Source organism: Crotalus tigris, unplaced genomic scaffold (assembly GCF_016545835.1).
Source record: "Crotalus tigris isolate CLP2741 ecotype Arizona unplaced genomic scaffold, ASM1654583v1 scf7180000024472.5447098, whole genome shotgun sequence".
NCBI lineage: Eukaryota > Metazoa > Chordata > Lepidosauria > Squamata > Viperidae > Crotalus > Crotalus tigris.
Genome location: NW_024100643.1, coordinates 141,100 through 158,094, shown reverse-complemented (window position 1 = coordinate 158,094; position 16,995 = coordinate 141,100). Strand labels below are relative to the sequence as shown.

Sequence of the window (16,995 nt, the reverse complement as noted above, 5' to 3'; positions counted from 1 at the left end):
AAACCCTGGAAAAGAAAATGAGCATTATATCCCTCTTGCCTTGGTGAATCTTCCCAGAGAGTGGGAGTTCTGTGTTTCACTTGCCCTACTCCTTTAAAATTAGCCATCCGCAAGTCTTCTATTTGACAATTTGCTGCTAATAAGATCAGTGCTCAAAAATTGGTTCATTAGAACTGAAATGTTCTACTTTACTACCTAAGGGGCAACGTGCAGCCCCAGAACCACAAGCAGTCTCCTCTTTGTAGCCCTCAGCTCCCACTGACTCTGACTACTGAAACTGATACTAGTTACTTACCCATTGCCACTTTGAGACGGCAAACAGAAAACAATTCGTAGTTAGTGTATGGAATACCAGTTAAAAAGCAGGTAAGTCAGCAAGTTATAGCTGAACTATATTTTTTGGATGATCTGTCCTAAGATAAGATAACCTTTATTGTCACTTTTTTCTGTGAACACACGTGCACACATAATTGTCAAGTACTATTAAGATGTTGCCCATGTTATATTGATAAATATTTACTAACAGGCAGAATAATGGAAGCTTAATGCATATGGCTTTGGATAGTTTGTAATAAACAATTCAGTTTTATCTTTGATTTTGACATATAATGCAAACATGCACAATTATGTTTCATCGAGGAGATACAAATTTGCTCTTAATTTTCCTCCCTAGTTCTGCATTCTACATATTTCTAGGGAACCCTGAGCAAGGATTCCCTCATCTTCCAGGATATCACCACTTGGACTGCCTCAGAATAGGAAATTGCTATTTTTGGCACAAGTGATAGTTTTTCTTCTGTGCTTAAGGAATTACGCCATCTGAGTGGGAGTCAAGAGTCAGCTTGGTGGCGTCATCTCTGCTGCAACTAAACTAAATCTTGTCAGCAATTCCTGTCTTAGGCAATCACCTGCTTCTATCCAGGCAGTTCAGATATAAAATCTCCTTTCAAGAGATCAGAGGTTAGATTGCATCACTGTCTATGTAGCTGCTAGAACTCCTATATGACTAGCCTAGACTAATAATTGCAGTTTTTCAATTACTTAGCATTAGGCTAAATGCTGCTGCTATTCACAAAAGCCTCTACCCAGAAAATTTTGAGTAAAAGAAAGACTGGCTTACAAGAAGCACTTTTTGATCAATTTGCTCATTTAGTAACTTATTGTGAGCTACTAAAGAAAAATTAATTGCCCAGTTTTTTTATTCCATTTTTAAATTAATTTTAGAGTAGTTTGAATTAATCTGAAAGGAAAATAGTTACTCCAAGGAAAGAAACAAAAGATTGATCCCATGGCATCTAGAAGAGAAAAGAGACTTAACAAAAAAAAAAAAGGGGGGGGGAATTCTAGGAATTTACTCTGTGAATGCCACTGAAGGAAAAAAAGTTGTGTTTAGACATAGCTCTATTTTCCTTATATTTCAAGAAATTATTTAGTGAATCAATAAATAGGCCACTTTTGAAAAACTGAAGCATAAAAAAATCCCATGTTCTGTTTCAAACATAATTTAAAATTCTATTATAATATTTGTGGTTTTCAATGATGGTCAGGGATCTCCATTATAACAAACAGTCATTTTATAACAGCATGATTAAATATTCAATAATTTATAATAGATCAAAACATACAATAAAATAGCAGAATCATTTAAATAATGTGCACCTTTCAGAGTTTTTTTTTTTTTTGCAAGGTAAATAGGCATAAATAATGTCATGTCCATGAATAAAACATCCAAGAAGGGATACAGATGTGGGCAAAAAAGAAGAGTTTGCTCTGTGAGATCAGGAAGGTGGACTCAGACTTTAGTATTCCCAAAACCATCATCACGTGCAGTGAATTGCCTGGCGTGGCTGGACTGCAGTTTGAGTGCTGTACAGCTTCTCTGCTCTCTGTTCAAAGGCTGAGACCATTCGCTTGACTACCTCATTAAAGAAAAGATTAGCCAGTTGCGAATGGAAGGTGGATTTGAATTCAAAGGAGACCTGTGAATGAGGTGAAATAAAATAAATTTGCATAAGTAGACACCTAGACACGTATATATAAGTTTTCTCATGTTTGACCACATCTGTGCCTGCTTAAATAAATGTACAATAGTACCAGGACATCAGTACAACAAAAACTGAACATGAAGTGAACTGATCATTTGGTAACAAATTTACAGTGCTGAAATAATTAGAGTATACATGAACCTTTGTACTTGTGATAAAACTGGACTTTGCCAACTTACGAATTCTTGCCCCATATTCTGTTGGTTTTGGAGTCCCTCCCCTTTATCAGGAACTAGTATATGAAAGGCACTTACATAAAACTTGAGCATGCAAGAATCCAGGCGTCCTGTGTGTCCTGGCTTAAATTGCCACAGTGTCTCCAGATGCCGAAATAACCGCCCATCTTTACTCACAGCCTGAAAGATAAGACAAATCAGCAAAATCAACGCCTGCTTGTTTAAACTCATTTAAAAAGAAAAAAAACAGCTTGCACTTTACAACTCTTTTGCTGTAGGATTAATCTGGTGGTCCTTGAACTCAGGCAGAATGGCTATTAAAGCTAGCATCTAAGGAACTATTTTTTTCCATTATTTTCCTTCATAGTGACAAAAGAGAACTTGCTTTAGAAATTATTTAAAGCGACAGAAATTCAAGAAAGTTCTCATGGTTGCATTTATTTAATGATAAAGGAACCAAAAGATGAGCATGAATGTCCTGAATTGTTTTCCTGCAACCTGCAGCTATCTTGGCTATAAAATCCAAAGGAAAATTTCAGGAAGAAATGCCCCTACTGGGGAACATCTTAAAGGATTCCTGTATTTGAGAAACTTGGAGAATTTCCTCTTCCCATGAAGAAAGTCAGAGAAACTCTCCACCTGATTTGTGTCCAGAAACATGATGGATAATTAGAGAATTTTTCAGATATGCAGCCTTCAACACCCAGAATTCCAAGCAAGTATGGTCATTGTTGAGATTTTAGGAGTTCAATTCCATTCAGTTGAGGATGTCATGGCTGGGGAAGGCACACAAGATATCCGCATAACAAAAACTTTTCCTGCAATATATATGAGAAGGGTAGAGGGAAACTGGAATCACTTGACAACTGAATACTCTTGACTTAGGATCCAACTATGACACTATCAATTGCACAAAACAAAATAGATGAACTTTTGAATATGTATGGTACTGTGACTTAATAGAATTTCACATACACATTTTTTTTATTTAATAAATTTATATGGTTTCTCACCTTGTAAACAAAACTCTGGGTAGCAAACAAAATTCAAAAATTACAGACTAAGCAATAAGAAAAGCAAAAATGGACATACCATGGGAACCAAGGAAAGTAGTAACCAACCCATATGGCCTCAACTAATCAAAACCCATGCCTGAAAGAATAATCATGACCTGAAGGCATTCTGAAAGGCCCACAGAATGGGGGTTAACCTAATGTCAGGTGATACACATTTCTTGATAGGAATTAGTATCATATCACCTCTAGGGGAAAAACAATACTGGAATTTGTGTTTTCAGATAAGGGGTTTGGGTAACAATACTTTTTTAAAAAAAAAAATGAATGTGGAGACCAGCATTCTCTAACTTGGTACTCTCCACATAACATTATTAGATTATGGCCTTCAGCATCAGCATATCCTGAAGGTAACGGGTTGTGGTCCACTATAGCAAATCTTCAAGTGGGAACATACTAAAAACCTCAGTATCAATGCATTAAAAAAGGGAATCCAACTTTGGCTTTGATGACTTAGCTGAAGTTTGTCACATATCAGCTGATAAGCTGTTGCAATACCAGTGTTCTTTCTGAAAGGACAATGACATAATATAGTTTCTCCCAGGCTGCTGTTGCTTTGTGTGTGAAGAGAGCAGTGACCAAAAAAGGGGAAATGAATCATAAGCAGCAGCTACAATAGTTGAAACCAGATTCAAGTTGGGTTAACAATATTACCCCTCAGGGACAATCAGGGGAGTAGTAAAAAAAGTCAAGATGACAGCCACACAAATGAAACACACAACTGGTTGATCCACAAAATGGCTGACCACATTTCAGTCTGATAAGAAGTTCTGAATCCAAATAACTCTGTTAGTTTCGGATTCAAAGTGTCATTACAGCCCAGAAAATTGGGTTAACTGAATGAACCATGGATAAATAATTTGGGGATTAGAGCATCTTGCGAATGCAGCCACTTTCTGAAAAAAAACAAGGCACTCAATTTGTAACCAGAACTTTAAACCATCCGAATATCATGAATTACCCGGATTTGACAGTGAGGCACTGAGGAGATCTCTGAGACATAGCGCTCAACCACAGGAGGAAATCCCACTTCCAGTTCAGCCTTGAAGACTTTGTTGTGATGGGAAATTATGCGGGAGCAGTTACACCAGGGAACAAAGAGCTGGTAGCTGCCAACATCAGCTACAATGTTATACATTTGGTCAACAGAGTACCTGCATGAGCAAAAGTAATGGAGATGGTGAGCAAAAAACCAGGGCATTAATCAGGGCATTAAAGACAAGCACAGGAAAGCCTAAACTCTTGGATCAAGTGAAATTACCCTCCAAACATTTATTAGCACTGCTTAGTTTAAACCATGGATAAATGTGAAGTCTATATCTGAAATATTACTCAGTTTTGATCATTGCTTTTCAAACAGATATGAAAAGATCAAGTGTCTGTGAAAACAAGCATTTCAGGTTGAGGAAAATATCCTTTTATTTGGCAGGGAAAATAAATTGATGAAAATAAGGTCTTTCCCACCAAATTTTGGCAGGACAATCTCATGAGACACGAGGACATGAGAAATGTGCTTAACAAGTTATGAAAATCCAACCATCAGTTCTTTTACTTGATTCTTCATAGTTCTTAGATTTTTAAGATATTCCAAGTAATCAATAAAAGGGTGCCTCTGAAGACATACAGTATTTTCACTGTGGATACAGACCTATATCTGGAATGACCTAAGTATATGGTTACATCTTATCAAATGTTCCAAACTAGAGCCAAATTCTAAACCCCTTACATGGAAAAACAATCAATAGATACTACTAGCAGACAACTGGATAACTATGTTTCATTAGGTGAGATCTCAATACCGCTATCCCACCAAGTGAGACCTCAAGCAGGGACTAGCTTACAATCATGGTTACAACTGAGCTACTCACGGGAGTTGACGGATTTCAGTATATTCCACGCGTTTAGCACCAAGTAGAGGAGCTGCAAAATTGAGGAAGGGCCGGACCTGCTTTCTCATAATTGATCTGGAATCCAGGAAAGAACACGAATTCATAATTAGAGAACCAAGGAACTTACTAGAGCTTAAACATCTCCGGTGAAGCATAGTGGGCATAGTGGGGATGATCCTGTAGAAAAGAGAAAAGGAAACATCAAAGATGGCAAAGCTGAGAACAGGGAATGGTGAGCTTCCTTATTTCTCATCTAAAAACAGATAATGCTAATAAGAGCTTCCCTTAGGACAGGAGTAGGCAACCTTGGCTGTTTTATGACTTTTATGGCTGGCTCAGGAATTCTGGGAGTTGAAGTCCATGAGACATAAAAGAGCCAAGGTTGCCTACCTCTGCCTTAGGACTAACATAGTTGGCAGGCAATCCTCAACCTTCTCCAAGTCTTAAGATCATAAGATATCCAAAATTCCCAGATAATGAACAGCTACAACTACAAGTAACAACTACTAGCCACTCTTAAATAATTCCTGGGAAGGGAAAGGAAGGGGAGGGGAGGGGAGGGGAAGGAAGGGAAGGGAAGGAAAGAGGAAAGGGAAGGAGAAAGGGAAAGAAAGGGAAGGGGAAAAAGGAAAGAGGAAAGGGAAGGGGAAAGGGAAGGATAGAATCTGGGAGGAAAATCTTTGAAGAAAGCATGAAAAACCACTCCTATAACACTGCTAGGAGAATTATATGGGCATATTTCTATTGTTCAAACTTGACTGTAACTATTTCTTTTTTATTTGAAACACATTTAAAGGGCATCGGTACTTCTCTAAATAATTGGAGAATTCAGAAAAGTCAATTTTAATCCTTGATGCATTCTTTTCTCCATTTCCAATACTGTTTTTGTATATTTAAGATCTGTTTAGCATATCTGGTTTTATTTTGCATTCACTCTATACTTGTTTTTATTTCTTTAAAGGTTTTATTTATATTCTGCTACAAGTAGAATTAGCTTTATTATGGGAATTACTCAAAGATTTAATTAATTAAATAAATCAAGTTATCTAAAGTCTAGAATCAGTAAATAATTCCCACTGAACTTAGTGCGAGTAGACTGGGAGTAGATTTTCTACTCAGGCATATGATCATTGTCTCACTATGAAGAATGAGGGGTTCAAAATGTTTATTTTTATTAAATTACATCAATTCCAAGTATTAAATATAATTTATTAAATCATATTAAATATTTAACAAACTGGCTATTAAATCCATTATACTGAATGAATGATTCTACTGATTATCATACTAAGCAAATGTATTCCTAAGCCTCAGAAGTTTTTTTTTATTATATTTTATTTTTAAAATTTATAAGCCACCCCACTCCCGAAGGACTCTGGGCAGTTAACAATAAAAAACACATAAAACATAACAAAACAACAATACAAAAACAATCATCCAGGGGTAAGGTTTTATAAACCCCAGGTCTTAAATAATTAAGTGAAACTCACAATGCATTCATTGATTTACATTATTGGAATTATATACTGTGTTCAGTGATTATGGGATTTTAGCCTAACATATTTAGCAATCCCTGAGTTCAAGAAACCTGTGTGTGTACGAATATATTAGTTTTAAGTATATGCTATGGTTATTGTTCAATGTTCACTGAAGTGATAACTAAGAATCTTTTAGAATTGTTACTCTGAAGAAATAAACCCACGGGATTTGGTGGTACTATTCCCAGATGCTCATCTGCTTTAACTTTTTAAGTCTTAAACATCGTTGCAAACAGAAATGATAAGGAAGCCGTCAGAAAAATTGGATTCCCATGTCTTCCTAATGCTTTAGCAAGCGTTAATGCTTTAATAAAAGAGAGATGCGGCTTTCACATAAACTCGCTCTGGCTAAATGAATCACTTTTCTATGGCATTCCCACCAACAAAATATCTAGCCCAGTTTAATATATCATGAGAATCCAGCCAGCCTCCGGCCATGGGACCCGCCTGCTTTCCTGCTCCTGGCAGCGGGTTTCGCCCGCCAGTGGGGACCAGATTCAGTTTGGGGAGAAATGAAACCGGCATCAAGACAAGACAGGATCTCCCGATCATCCGACCCTCCACCCCCAAGCCATCATTTCTTCCTCTAGCGCTCCCTCTTACCGAGGTCCACTTGGAAAGCCCGGACTCAAACTGCTCTCGAAAAGTCCCCGAAAGGCATCCAAACTCTTGCTAAGGTGCCTGGCTCCAGCCATCGCTCAAATGTGCCGCCCGAGAACCAGTGATTCCGAATGAACCGGCGAAAGACCAGAAGTAACTCCGCCCTCCGGCCGCCTCTGCTCCTCCCCTTCACACCCTTCCAGGCGCGCCGGATCCGCCCACCGCGACTAGGCTGGCTTTTTTTTTTTTGAAGAGAATAAGCTCCATTATTCTTTACAAAGATAGGAAGAAGTCCAATTTCCCCATTTCGGATTTTAAAAGACCTTTTAACATCCATGGGTGAGCTAGGATCATATCGGAGGAAATCTGGTTGGCAAGTGTGTGGCCAAGGGTAACTTTATCCGCACCGAGCAATTTTCGTTTGAGTGTTTTAAACTTGATTTTACTGAAGTAGCAAGTTGGCTAAATTCAGACAAGCACTAAATCATAACAAAATGATCGAAGCTGAAATTCCACCTCCCAACAGCGTATTGTGGAAAGGCTGCGTTGTGATGATCGAATCGATATGGTTAATTTAGGGGGGGGGCTTGGTGCTCTCTGAACTTGCTTATTTTTTGCAGATGTTTCATTACCCAAACTAAATAACATCATTAAGAAAACCAAAATCATGGCATCCAGCCCTCTCAATTCCTGGCAAATAGATGGGGAAGAAATGGAGGTAGTGACAGATTTTATTTTTCTGGGCTCAAAGATCACCTCAGATGGGGACTGCAGCCAAGAAATTAAAAGACGCTTGCTCCTGGGGATGAAAGCTATGGCAAATCTAGACAGCATACTAAAAAGCAGAGACATCATCCTGCCAACAAAAGTACGTATAGTCCAGGCCATGGTTTTCCCAGTTGCAATGTATGGCTGTGAAAGTTGGACCATAAGAAAGGCTGAGCGCCAAAGAATTGAGGCTTTGAACTATGGTGCTGGAGAAGACTCCTGTGAGTCCCTTGGACTGCAAGGCGTTCAAACCGGTCAGTCCTAGAAGAGATCAACCCCGACTGCTCTTTAGAAGGCCAGATCCTGAAGTTGAAACTCAAGTACTTTGGCCACCTAATGAGAAGGAAGGATTCACTGGAGAAGAGCCTAATGCTGGGAAAGATTGAGGGCAATAGAAGAAGGGGACGACAGAATGAGATGGCTGGATGGAGTCAGTGAAGCAGTAGGTGTGAATTTAAATGGACTTCAGAAGATGGTAGAGGACAGGAAGACCTGGAGGAACGTTGTCCATGGGGTCGCGATGGGTCGGACACGACTTCGCAATTAACAACAACAATAACAAAAAGTAACATCATCAGTGCTATTAAGGAGTTTGCTGTCAGTTTATATTCTAGTGGCTTGCCTGTTGGTGGGGGTGGTCTTAAGAGATTATTTGGCTGGGCTGTTTGCTGTTGGCTTCATTGGCAGTTTCTTGATTGGGGTATTATTTACTTGATTGCTGGTCTGATTAGATTAACCTTGGAGTTAATCTATGCTGATTTGGGTGCTGATTGGAGAGATGCTTGGGTCTTTTTTTATTCCTTTTTGGGCTGGGTGATAATCTATAGATGTTGTTAATGTCTATGTCTATGTGTCTATGGATGGCTGATTTGTCAGAGTGCCAGGCTTCTAGAAATTCCTGTGCATTTTTGGACTTGACTTGGTAGAATAATAATGATGATGATGATGATGTTGGAAGGGACCTTGGAGGTCATCTAGTTCAACCCCCTGCTCAGACAGAAACCCTATACCATTTCAGACAAATGGCTGTCCAGTCTCTTCTTAAAAACTTCAAGTGTTGGAGCATTCACCGCTTCTGGAGGCAGGTTGTTCCACTGGTTAATTGTTCTAACTGTCAGGAAGTTTCTCCTTAGTTCTAGGTTGCTTCTCTCCTTGATTAGTTTCCATCCGTTGCTTCTTGTCCTGCCTTCAGGTGCTTTGGATAATAGCTTCACTCTCTCTTCTATGTGGCAGCCTATGAGATATTGGAACACTACTATTATGTTCCCCCTCATCCTTCTCTTCATTAAAATAGACATAGCCAATTCCAGCAACCGTTCCTTATATGTTTTAGCCTCCAGAACCCTAATCACCTTTGTTGCTCTTCTCTGTACTCTTTCTAGAGTCTCAACATCTTTTTTACATCGTGGTGACCAAAACTGGATGCAGTATTCCAAATGTGGCCTTACCAAGGCATTGTAAAGTGGTATTAATACTTCACGTGATCTTGATTCTATCCCTCTGTTAATGCAGCCTAGCACTGTGTTGGCTTTTTTGGCAGCTGCAGCACACTGCTGGCTCATATTTAAGTGATTGTCCACTAAGACTGCACGATCCTTCTCACAGTTACTACTATTAAGCAAGGTACCACCTATAGTATACCTGTACATTTGGTTTTTCTTGCCTAAATGTAGAACCTTACTTTTTTCACCATTGAATTTCATTTTGCTAGATAGCACCCAGTGTCCAAGTCTGTCCAGATCCTCCTGTAATGTTAGCTATTCCTGCCAGCTTGGTGTCATCTGCAAATTTGACAAGTTCCTCATCTATCCCCTTGTCCAAATCATTGAGGAAGATGTTGAAGAGCACTGGGCCTAGAACAGAGCCCTGGGGCACCCCACTACACACTTCCCTCCATGTAGATGCAGTTCCATTGAGGACCACATGTTGAGTATGACCGGTCAGCCAGCTATGAATCCATTTGGTGGTGATGCTGTCTAACCCACATTTTTTTATCTTATCAAGTAGTAGGTTGTGATCTACTTTATCAAATGCCTTACTGAAGTCCAAGTAAATTATATCCACAGCATTCCTCTGGTCCACTAATTTTGTCACTTGGTCAAAGAATGCAATAAGATTTGTCTGGCATGATCTGTTTTTGACAAACTCATCTTGGCTCTTAGTAATGACTTTGTTTGCCTCTAGGTGTTCGTTAATTTGTTGTTTGATTATCTTTTCCAGGTATTGAGGTCAGGCTGATAGGTCTGTAATTTCCTGGATCCATTTTTTCCTTTTTCTTCTTTTCCAGTCTTTTGGTAGTTCCCCAGTGCTCCAAGATCTTTGAAAAATATAGTTCAGTGGTTCTGGATCACATCTACCAGTTCCTTGAGAACCTTGGGGTGTAATCCATCTGGTCCTGGTGATTTGAACTCGTCTAGGCTGGTCAGGTGCTCACTTACCATTTTCTTGCCTACCTTGTGTTTCTATTCTGTTTTTTATGGCACTGTTTTTGATAGGTTGGACTATTTTTTCCCTTTGTGTAAAGACAGATGCAAAGGATGGTCTAGGATGGTCACATTTTCTCTATTGAACCTATGGTTAAATCTGTCTATATGTTGTGAAATTAAAGAATTTTCATCATATCTTTGACTGTTAGTTAATGTTTGCAGATGCATTCCATCAGTCTTCTGCCTGTTTGTCCCACATAGTGGTTGTTGCAGTCCTTACATTGTATATTGTAGGTGACTCCTGTTTTTTTTCTGGGATTCCTGGGTCTTTTGATTTGCTTAGGATGTTTTGAAGGGCTTTAGTTGGCTTGTGTGCTATGCTGATTCCATGCGGTTGTAATAGTCTGATTGTGGTTTGTCAGATGTTTTTGATGTATGGCAGTGTAATTCTTGTGTTGGTTGTGCTGTATTGGGTTGAGTCAGGAACCTTTTGATAAAGCTTTGTGACTATCCATTTTTTGGTAGACTTGTATTTCTAGGTTGCCATTGTGGTGGTCTCTGTTGATCAGGAAAGGTAGTAAGTTGTTTTCTTCTTCTCTAGAGAAAAGCACTAAGGACCCCTTCATGTCATCCTTGAACTACAAATATTTTCCTTTATGGCTTAGTTTATGGTTTGGTGAGTCAAGTAAATCTACCAAATTGTAAAATCAGTAAACCATGGTTAGTTCTGAGCAATAAAAAACAAAATTAGTACTATTGTTAGTTGAACAGAAATAACAACAGAAACAACAAAACAAAAATTGCATGATGGGAAAAGAATTATTGAACAAATACTGGAATTATAAAATACTCTTATAATACTACCAAAAACTTTAAGATGCCAAGAACTGCTAATTAGGTAAGAGTAGTAGAATGTGATAGGAAAGTGGATAGTGGATAAATGGGTCTGGTTTCCAGTCAAATAGGTAACAACACAAGTGGACGGCTTGTAGCCTTCCAAATTATGCATAATTCCATAGCTGGAGTCTGAGCAATTATGAAGGATGTCAAGAGCTCAAGTCTAGAATAGTGAAGAGTTTCAGATTTAGATGGAATATGTGAATGGGCTACAGACTTGCAAATGGGGTCTTATTAAGTGCAAGGAGGAGTGGGGAGTTTTAAACTACATTAATACAGGCAAGAAGGAAGCAAGTTTTCCTTTTTCTTGGGGGAACTTAAATAGCTGCAGTTAAAATCAGACTAGTTCCTCTTTCTGAGCAAAATACAAGTGAAGAAAAGAGAGGAGTGAATTAGGCCATCTTTATTTTCAAAAGTTTGGATATTTATTCCAGTAGGCTAAAATGAGTTAATACGAGCAAAACAGGTAGGAATGGGAGGGTGTGAAAGATGCAAGTGGTTCCAAAATGCTTTTAGAAGGAAGGTATCCAGTCACAATCTTCTTCCTCAACCTTCCTCTTTCCTTTGCTAAAAAACTGAATGAATACTTGCACTGTGCTCACTTTTATTGCATTGTCCCATTTATCCTAAAGTAAGGTGACCAACTTTTTTACAATGAAAAGGAGGACACAAATAAATTGAAGAAAAAAATATTGTAAATAAAAGAAACATTTTATTCATTGCAACAATAATACAGAATACACTATAATATGATAAATACATAATAAAAAACATTTGTAACAATAACATTTTATATTGTAATTATGCTTACATGCCGTGCCTGCAGCTGCCCCGCCAGCACTATTGCCCTGCCGTGTAGAGCAGGCCCCGCGGCTCCCAAAGCACCAGCTGTGCTGGCTCTGGCCCCGGGGGGGCAGCCCACCATCGACACACCCTGCCTGCAGCTGCCCCACCAGCACCACCGCCCACCCTGCACAGCCCCGTGTAGAGCAGGCCCCACAGCTCCCACCTCACAGGGGGCAGCCGGCCACTGCTGCCCTTCAAACCCCCGCCTGCAGCAGCCCTGCCACCCCTGCCTCTTGCGCCCGCAGCCATTATTGCCCTAGCAGGGCCGAAGATCAAGAGAAAGTTACCGTGGCGTCACCGCTCCAATCTCTTCCAGGTACCTTTGGGACTAACTAGGAGATGATGTAGTTGGGTAGCAGGGAGGGGTGCAAAGTTCCTGCCAATTCGCCTTCGCTGCAGACAACTTACATATGCAAAGTTTGTGGCCGGGTGTTTTGGTGCGCTCAGCAGCAATTCCTATTGGCTTTCAAAAGCCAATAGGGGGAGTAGCACAGCTCATGCAAAAGTTGAAAAAAAACCATCAAAAAAGGTGCCAGAACGTCGTTCTGAGTGTTCTATGAGGGGAAAAAAAGCCCTGCAGATTAGTCTTCAAATATCGAAAAGGAGGACATGAAGGAGGACACTTTTTGAGGGAGGACAGAACTCACAAAAGGAGGACTGTCCTCCCTAAAGGAGGACGGTTGGTCACCTTACCTAAAGGTGCTTTTTCAAAAGGCAATTGGACTTCTCTTGTTTTTCCTTGGAAGACGTTTCGCTTCTCTTCCAAGAAGCTTCTCAATTCATGAACCGAATCTGGATGGCTAAGAATCTCAATAGATACTACCCAATGGTGGGATTTAGCCGGTTTGCACCACTTCAGCAGAATCAGTAGCTAATATTTTGTTGCCCAGGCCCAGAATGGACTTCCGGAAGCAGTATCCACACAGAGAACCAGTTGTTCACATATTTGAATCCCACCACTGATACTACCCCTTTATTTAGCATCTCCTTTTCACTCCAATTTGATACTCCAATATCAAAGGATCTGTCATCTTTGGGACATCTAATCACATAAATGTGATGTTCTTTCATTGTTTTGGAAATCCTATTGCTTCATAATTATGGTAAAGCAATTGTAAAAGTAGAAGAGTTAAGTTTTGTTGGCTGTTTTGCAATAAAATGCTGGTAGTGTTTTATCTATTGTTCAACTCGATGGAAAAGGAATGGAGAAGATAAATTACTGCAGATCAATGTTTAGCTATAGACCTGGTGTTCACAAGAGTCATTTGATATGGGGTCCTTGGTGATTTTTTGCGGACATTACTAAACTAGGTAACTTCATCAGTGCTGAGAGAGATTTGAGGTCTCGGACTACAAGTCTATTTTATTATATGTCAGAGAGCTAGATTGAGATGATTTCATAAGGATCGGAAAGAATGTGTTTGGCCAAAGCTTGCTGTACTACATCAGAAGGACTTTAATCTGAATCTCTGAATCTTACTAGAGTTGGAGATGGAACTTAGAATTTATTTGTAGGAATTACATATAAAAACCTGTACGCTGCAGAATGTAGAAGGAAATGTGCTAAGTCCTATTGTTATCTCAGTGGAAATAATTAGAAAAAATCGGTTAAAGTTCATTGTCTCCATTTTCTACACACCAGTGCTCAAAGTATGAGAAAGAAGACCATCTTTAACTTTCGGGAACCAAATATTCAAAATAGGCCTTATATAAATTCTGTATTCTCAAGGCTGGAATACATACTGGAAGGATACAGCTTGTTCAGAAGGAATCAGGGGAAGACCCAGAAGGAAAGTCATAGTAATCAACATGGAAATAATGAAGATGTTGAGACAAAATGACTAGTAATGCTGCAATTCTTGACTTTATGAGAAAATAAACCGACGTAGTCAAATGGATTTGATGGATTTCAGGAAAGCAGATTTTAATAAAAATCATAAACTGAATTCCATGGTAGGGGAATCTAAAAGGAAAATGAATTCAAGATGAGTTAGGAATTACTTTGAAAAAGGAAAAAACAGAAATCCAATCACAAACTATTCTAATTATCTAAGAATGATAAAAAAAAGTCACCATGATTACAAAATGCTGAGTGAAAAAGCTGAAAATCAAAAAGGACACTTATAGCAAGTGGAATTGTGATACAAGCCACTAGGGAAGAATATTCTGGATTGTATTGAAGATTGTATCTTCAAATATGTTAAAAATAAGAGACTCGGATGTTTTATGAAGATAGGAAATAGGTAACAAAGAAAAATCAGAACAATTATATTTGTATTTTGCTCAGGCTTGAGAGGATAGATGTTTTACCATATAACTGCAAAGATCTAGCTGAAGAATCGGATTCCACCTTGTGATTCCTAATCAGGATATACCTTATAACTTTGAATGAATTCAGGTAGTCCACCTGATGGATTATGCCTCAGAATATTTAGGAAAATTGTTGGGGGGCTGTCTGAACTAGTCTGAACTCTGAGAAATTCTGAACTAAAAATGAAGCACAAAATGACTAAATGAGAGAAAAGGCATAAGGAACCATAGTCGGTCAGTCAGTCAGTCAAACTTTCAACACCTATAAAGATTCCAGAACAGAACATTAATAACTTCACATCATATCCATTTGGAGCTTTTTGGTAACAGAACAGGAAATATTTGCCACTACCATCTTATGAGATGTTTTCAAATTTAGCATATGACCAGGCTATTTTCTAGTGGGATCCCTGTTTAGCTTCTAAGGTCATTAATCAGGTGCTCTACCTGCTGAGATAGATGTAGTTTTTAGGCTGCAATAATAAAATATAATTTCCAAATAGGGAAGGTTTTTGTTCCCTCATATTCTTCACTGTCCAATCTGCACTGAGTGCTGTGTTGAGTTCTGTGTGGCACATCTTAAAAAAGATTCAAAGGAGTTGGAGAGGGTAAAGAAGACACACAAGGATTATTGTAGATACTATGTCTTATGAGGAGAGACTAAGAAACTAGATATGTTTAGACTTAAAAAAAGATTAGTTATGGGCATGGTAGGCATTTTCAGGTCAGAGAACAATGTTAAAAGAATGGAGATTCTGTCAGAATATTAGGGGAAAAGTTGAAAGACTAGGACCAGTTTGATAGTGGAACACATTACCAGAGGAGGTTATGGGTTCCTTGTCACTGAATGTTTTCAAGCAGTGGCTGGACAGTCATCTGTTGAAAAATCTTTTAGATTTTTTGCACCAACCTCTCTGACAAAAGAAGCTATGGGATAATTATACTTCTGGTAGCCTTTCTGACAGGTAGGCATAACTGGAATTTTGACAGCATGCTGTGGCACTCCCATCAAATTGTTGGCAGGAGAGGGTCTTGTATATCAACAAGAAAACTGTCAGACTAGGTGCAAAAAACTATGATATAATAATTTACCAGAAGGCTAAACTGGTGAGGATTACTCCTGACAAAAATCAGTTTCTCCAAGATGTTCCTTCCTCACAGTTAATCTTCAAATGTTGGTTTGTCCAGCCCACCCACTCACCCCAAGCACAAGTTGACACTTCCATGCAAGACACTGGATGTAGGAATGTCTCTGATGTTCTTGCAAATAAACATGAAAAGCTGGTATTTTGAAGTATATTATTTTCTTCATTTCTCTTTAAAAAAATCAAATAAGCAAGCAGGAAATCTGGGTAGCATTGTGGTAGTGGGAATACTGACTGCAGGAACATATTCTTAATTATAATTAACAAGTGGGTCTCTTGTTTCGTAAAGAGAGTTATATCATGAATATGAGGTTTGCATCAGTATTAAGCAGGGAGAGAAGTGGCAATTTGATGTACCAAATGTCAAAACTATCTGAATCAACTTCAAGCCAGATGCATTCAATGCAAAGAATGCATGAACAAAATTCTGCATTTGTAATTGCAATGGGAAAGTGCCCCTATTCTCTGTATCATGTGGGTCTTCTTCCAGAATCAGACTGAAGTCCCACTGCCTCCAATATAAAATATTCAGCCCTCAGATCTCTGGAACATAAAACTATAAGATTCATATCAAATGCTTATTTGGGAAATAATTAATCTATTATGAAAATTATTCTTCTCCATCTGCATCAGCAGGTTGTACCACTATGGTACAGATATGCCTGGTTCATCATCCTTCCTTTCAATACTTTGCAGGGGGGACATATTTATAAAAACCAATTTAATTCTTAATGGAATCTCCCTGTCACCCATTTGTTAGATGAAGGAAGCTAATAAACTTTGACTCATAGGCCATGAAACCATGCATTTCCAATAACAAAAGCAAGTGAAATTAAATTAGCTTCAAATTAATATAAATAAAATGTCTTGCCTTCACAATATAGGCTCAAATGTAAATATAAATGCATGCCATATCTTCAACTAAAATGATGAGAAATGTAATTGAAATATTTAAATTCAAGTGATTTTAAAAACACCAACATGAATTTTTAAAAAAATATTTCAAATTTTATTTTTGAAGAGATTTTGAAAAACAAAGATACCTTATTTTGCTGCAGTTTTGAGATAAATTATACTGCTTGGTAAAAACTTGCCAACTTTTTCTATTTATCTCTTTTAAAGATCTGAATTAGGCAATAGAATTGAAAGCAAATTCAAATAAGAAAAATTGTTTTAAATTGTATTTGTGAATCTTGATGTGCCAGAGAAGACTGAGTAAGAAACCCACTCACTACTGAATCAGAAAAGTTCCCATTAATAACAGACAATCACACAAAGCCAA

General features: G+C 38.4%; 1 protein-coding gene across 1 annotated transcript; it reads right to left on the bottom strand.

The window, feature by feature from the left end:
* Positions 1-113: 113 nt before the first annotated feature.
* LOC120303537 (coenzyme Q-binding protein COQ10 homolog B, mitochondrial-like) lies at positions 114-7,442 on the bottom strand. The gene is made up of 5 exons (XM_039333213.1): positions 7,325-7,442; positions 5,163-5,360; positions 4,256-4,448; positions 2,300-2,401; positions 114-1,979 (listed from the first exon to the last, which is right to left on the bottom strand). Exons 1-5 carry the CDS (start codon positions 7,414-7,416, stop codon positions 1,821-1,823), a joined length of 744 nt encoding a protein of 247 aa, XP_039189147.1. The 5' UTR covers positions 7,417-7,442; the 3' UTR covers positions 114-1,820.
* Between the last annotated feature and the right edge of the window lie 9,553 nt (positions 7,443-16,995).

Excerpts from the sequence above, each read along its gene's own strand:
- LOC120303537 (XM_039333213.1), bottom strand. The coding sequence starts at position 7,416 with ATGGCTGGAGCCAGGCACCTTAGCAAGAGTTTGGATGCCTTTCGGGGA. Across the intron at positions 4,449-5,162 it reads ACTGAAATCCGTCAACTCCC|GTACTCTGTTGACCAAATGT; the intron begins GTGAGTAGCTCA and ends TTGCTCATGCAG. Across the intron at positions 2,402-4,255 it reads TGCCTCACTGTCAAATCCGG|GCTGTGAGTAAAGATGGGCG; the intron begins GTAATTCATGAT and ends CTTATCTTTCAG.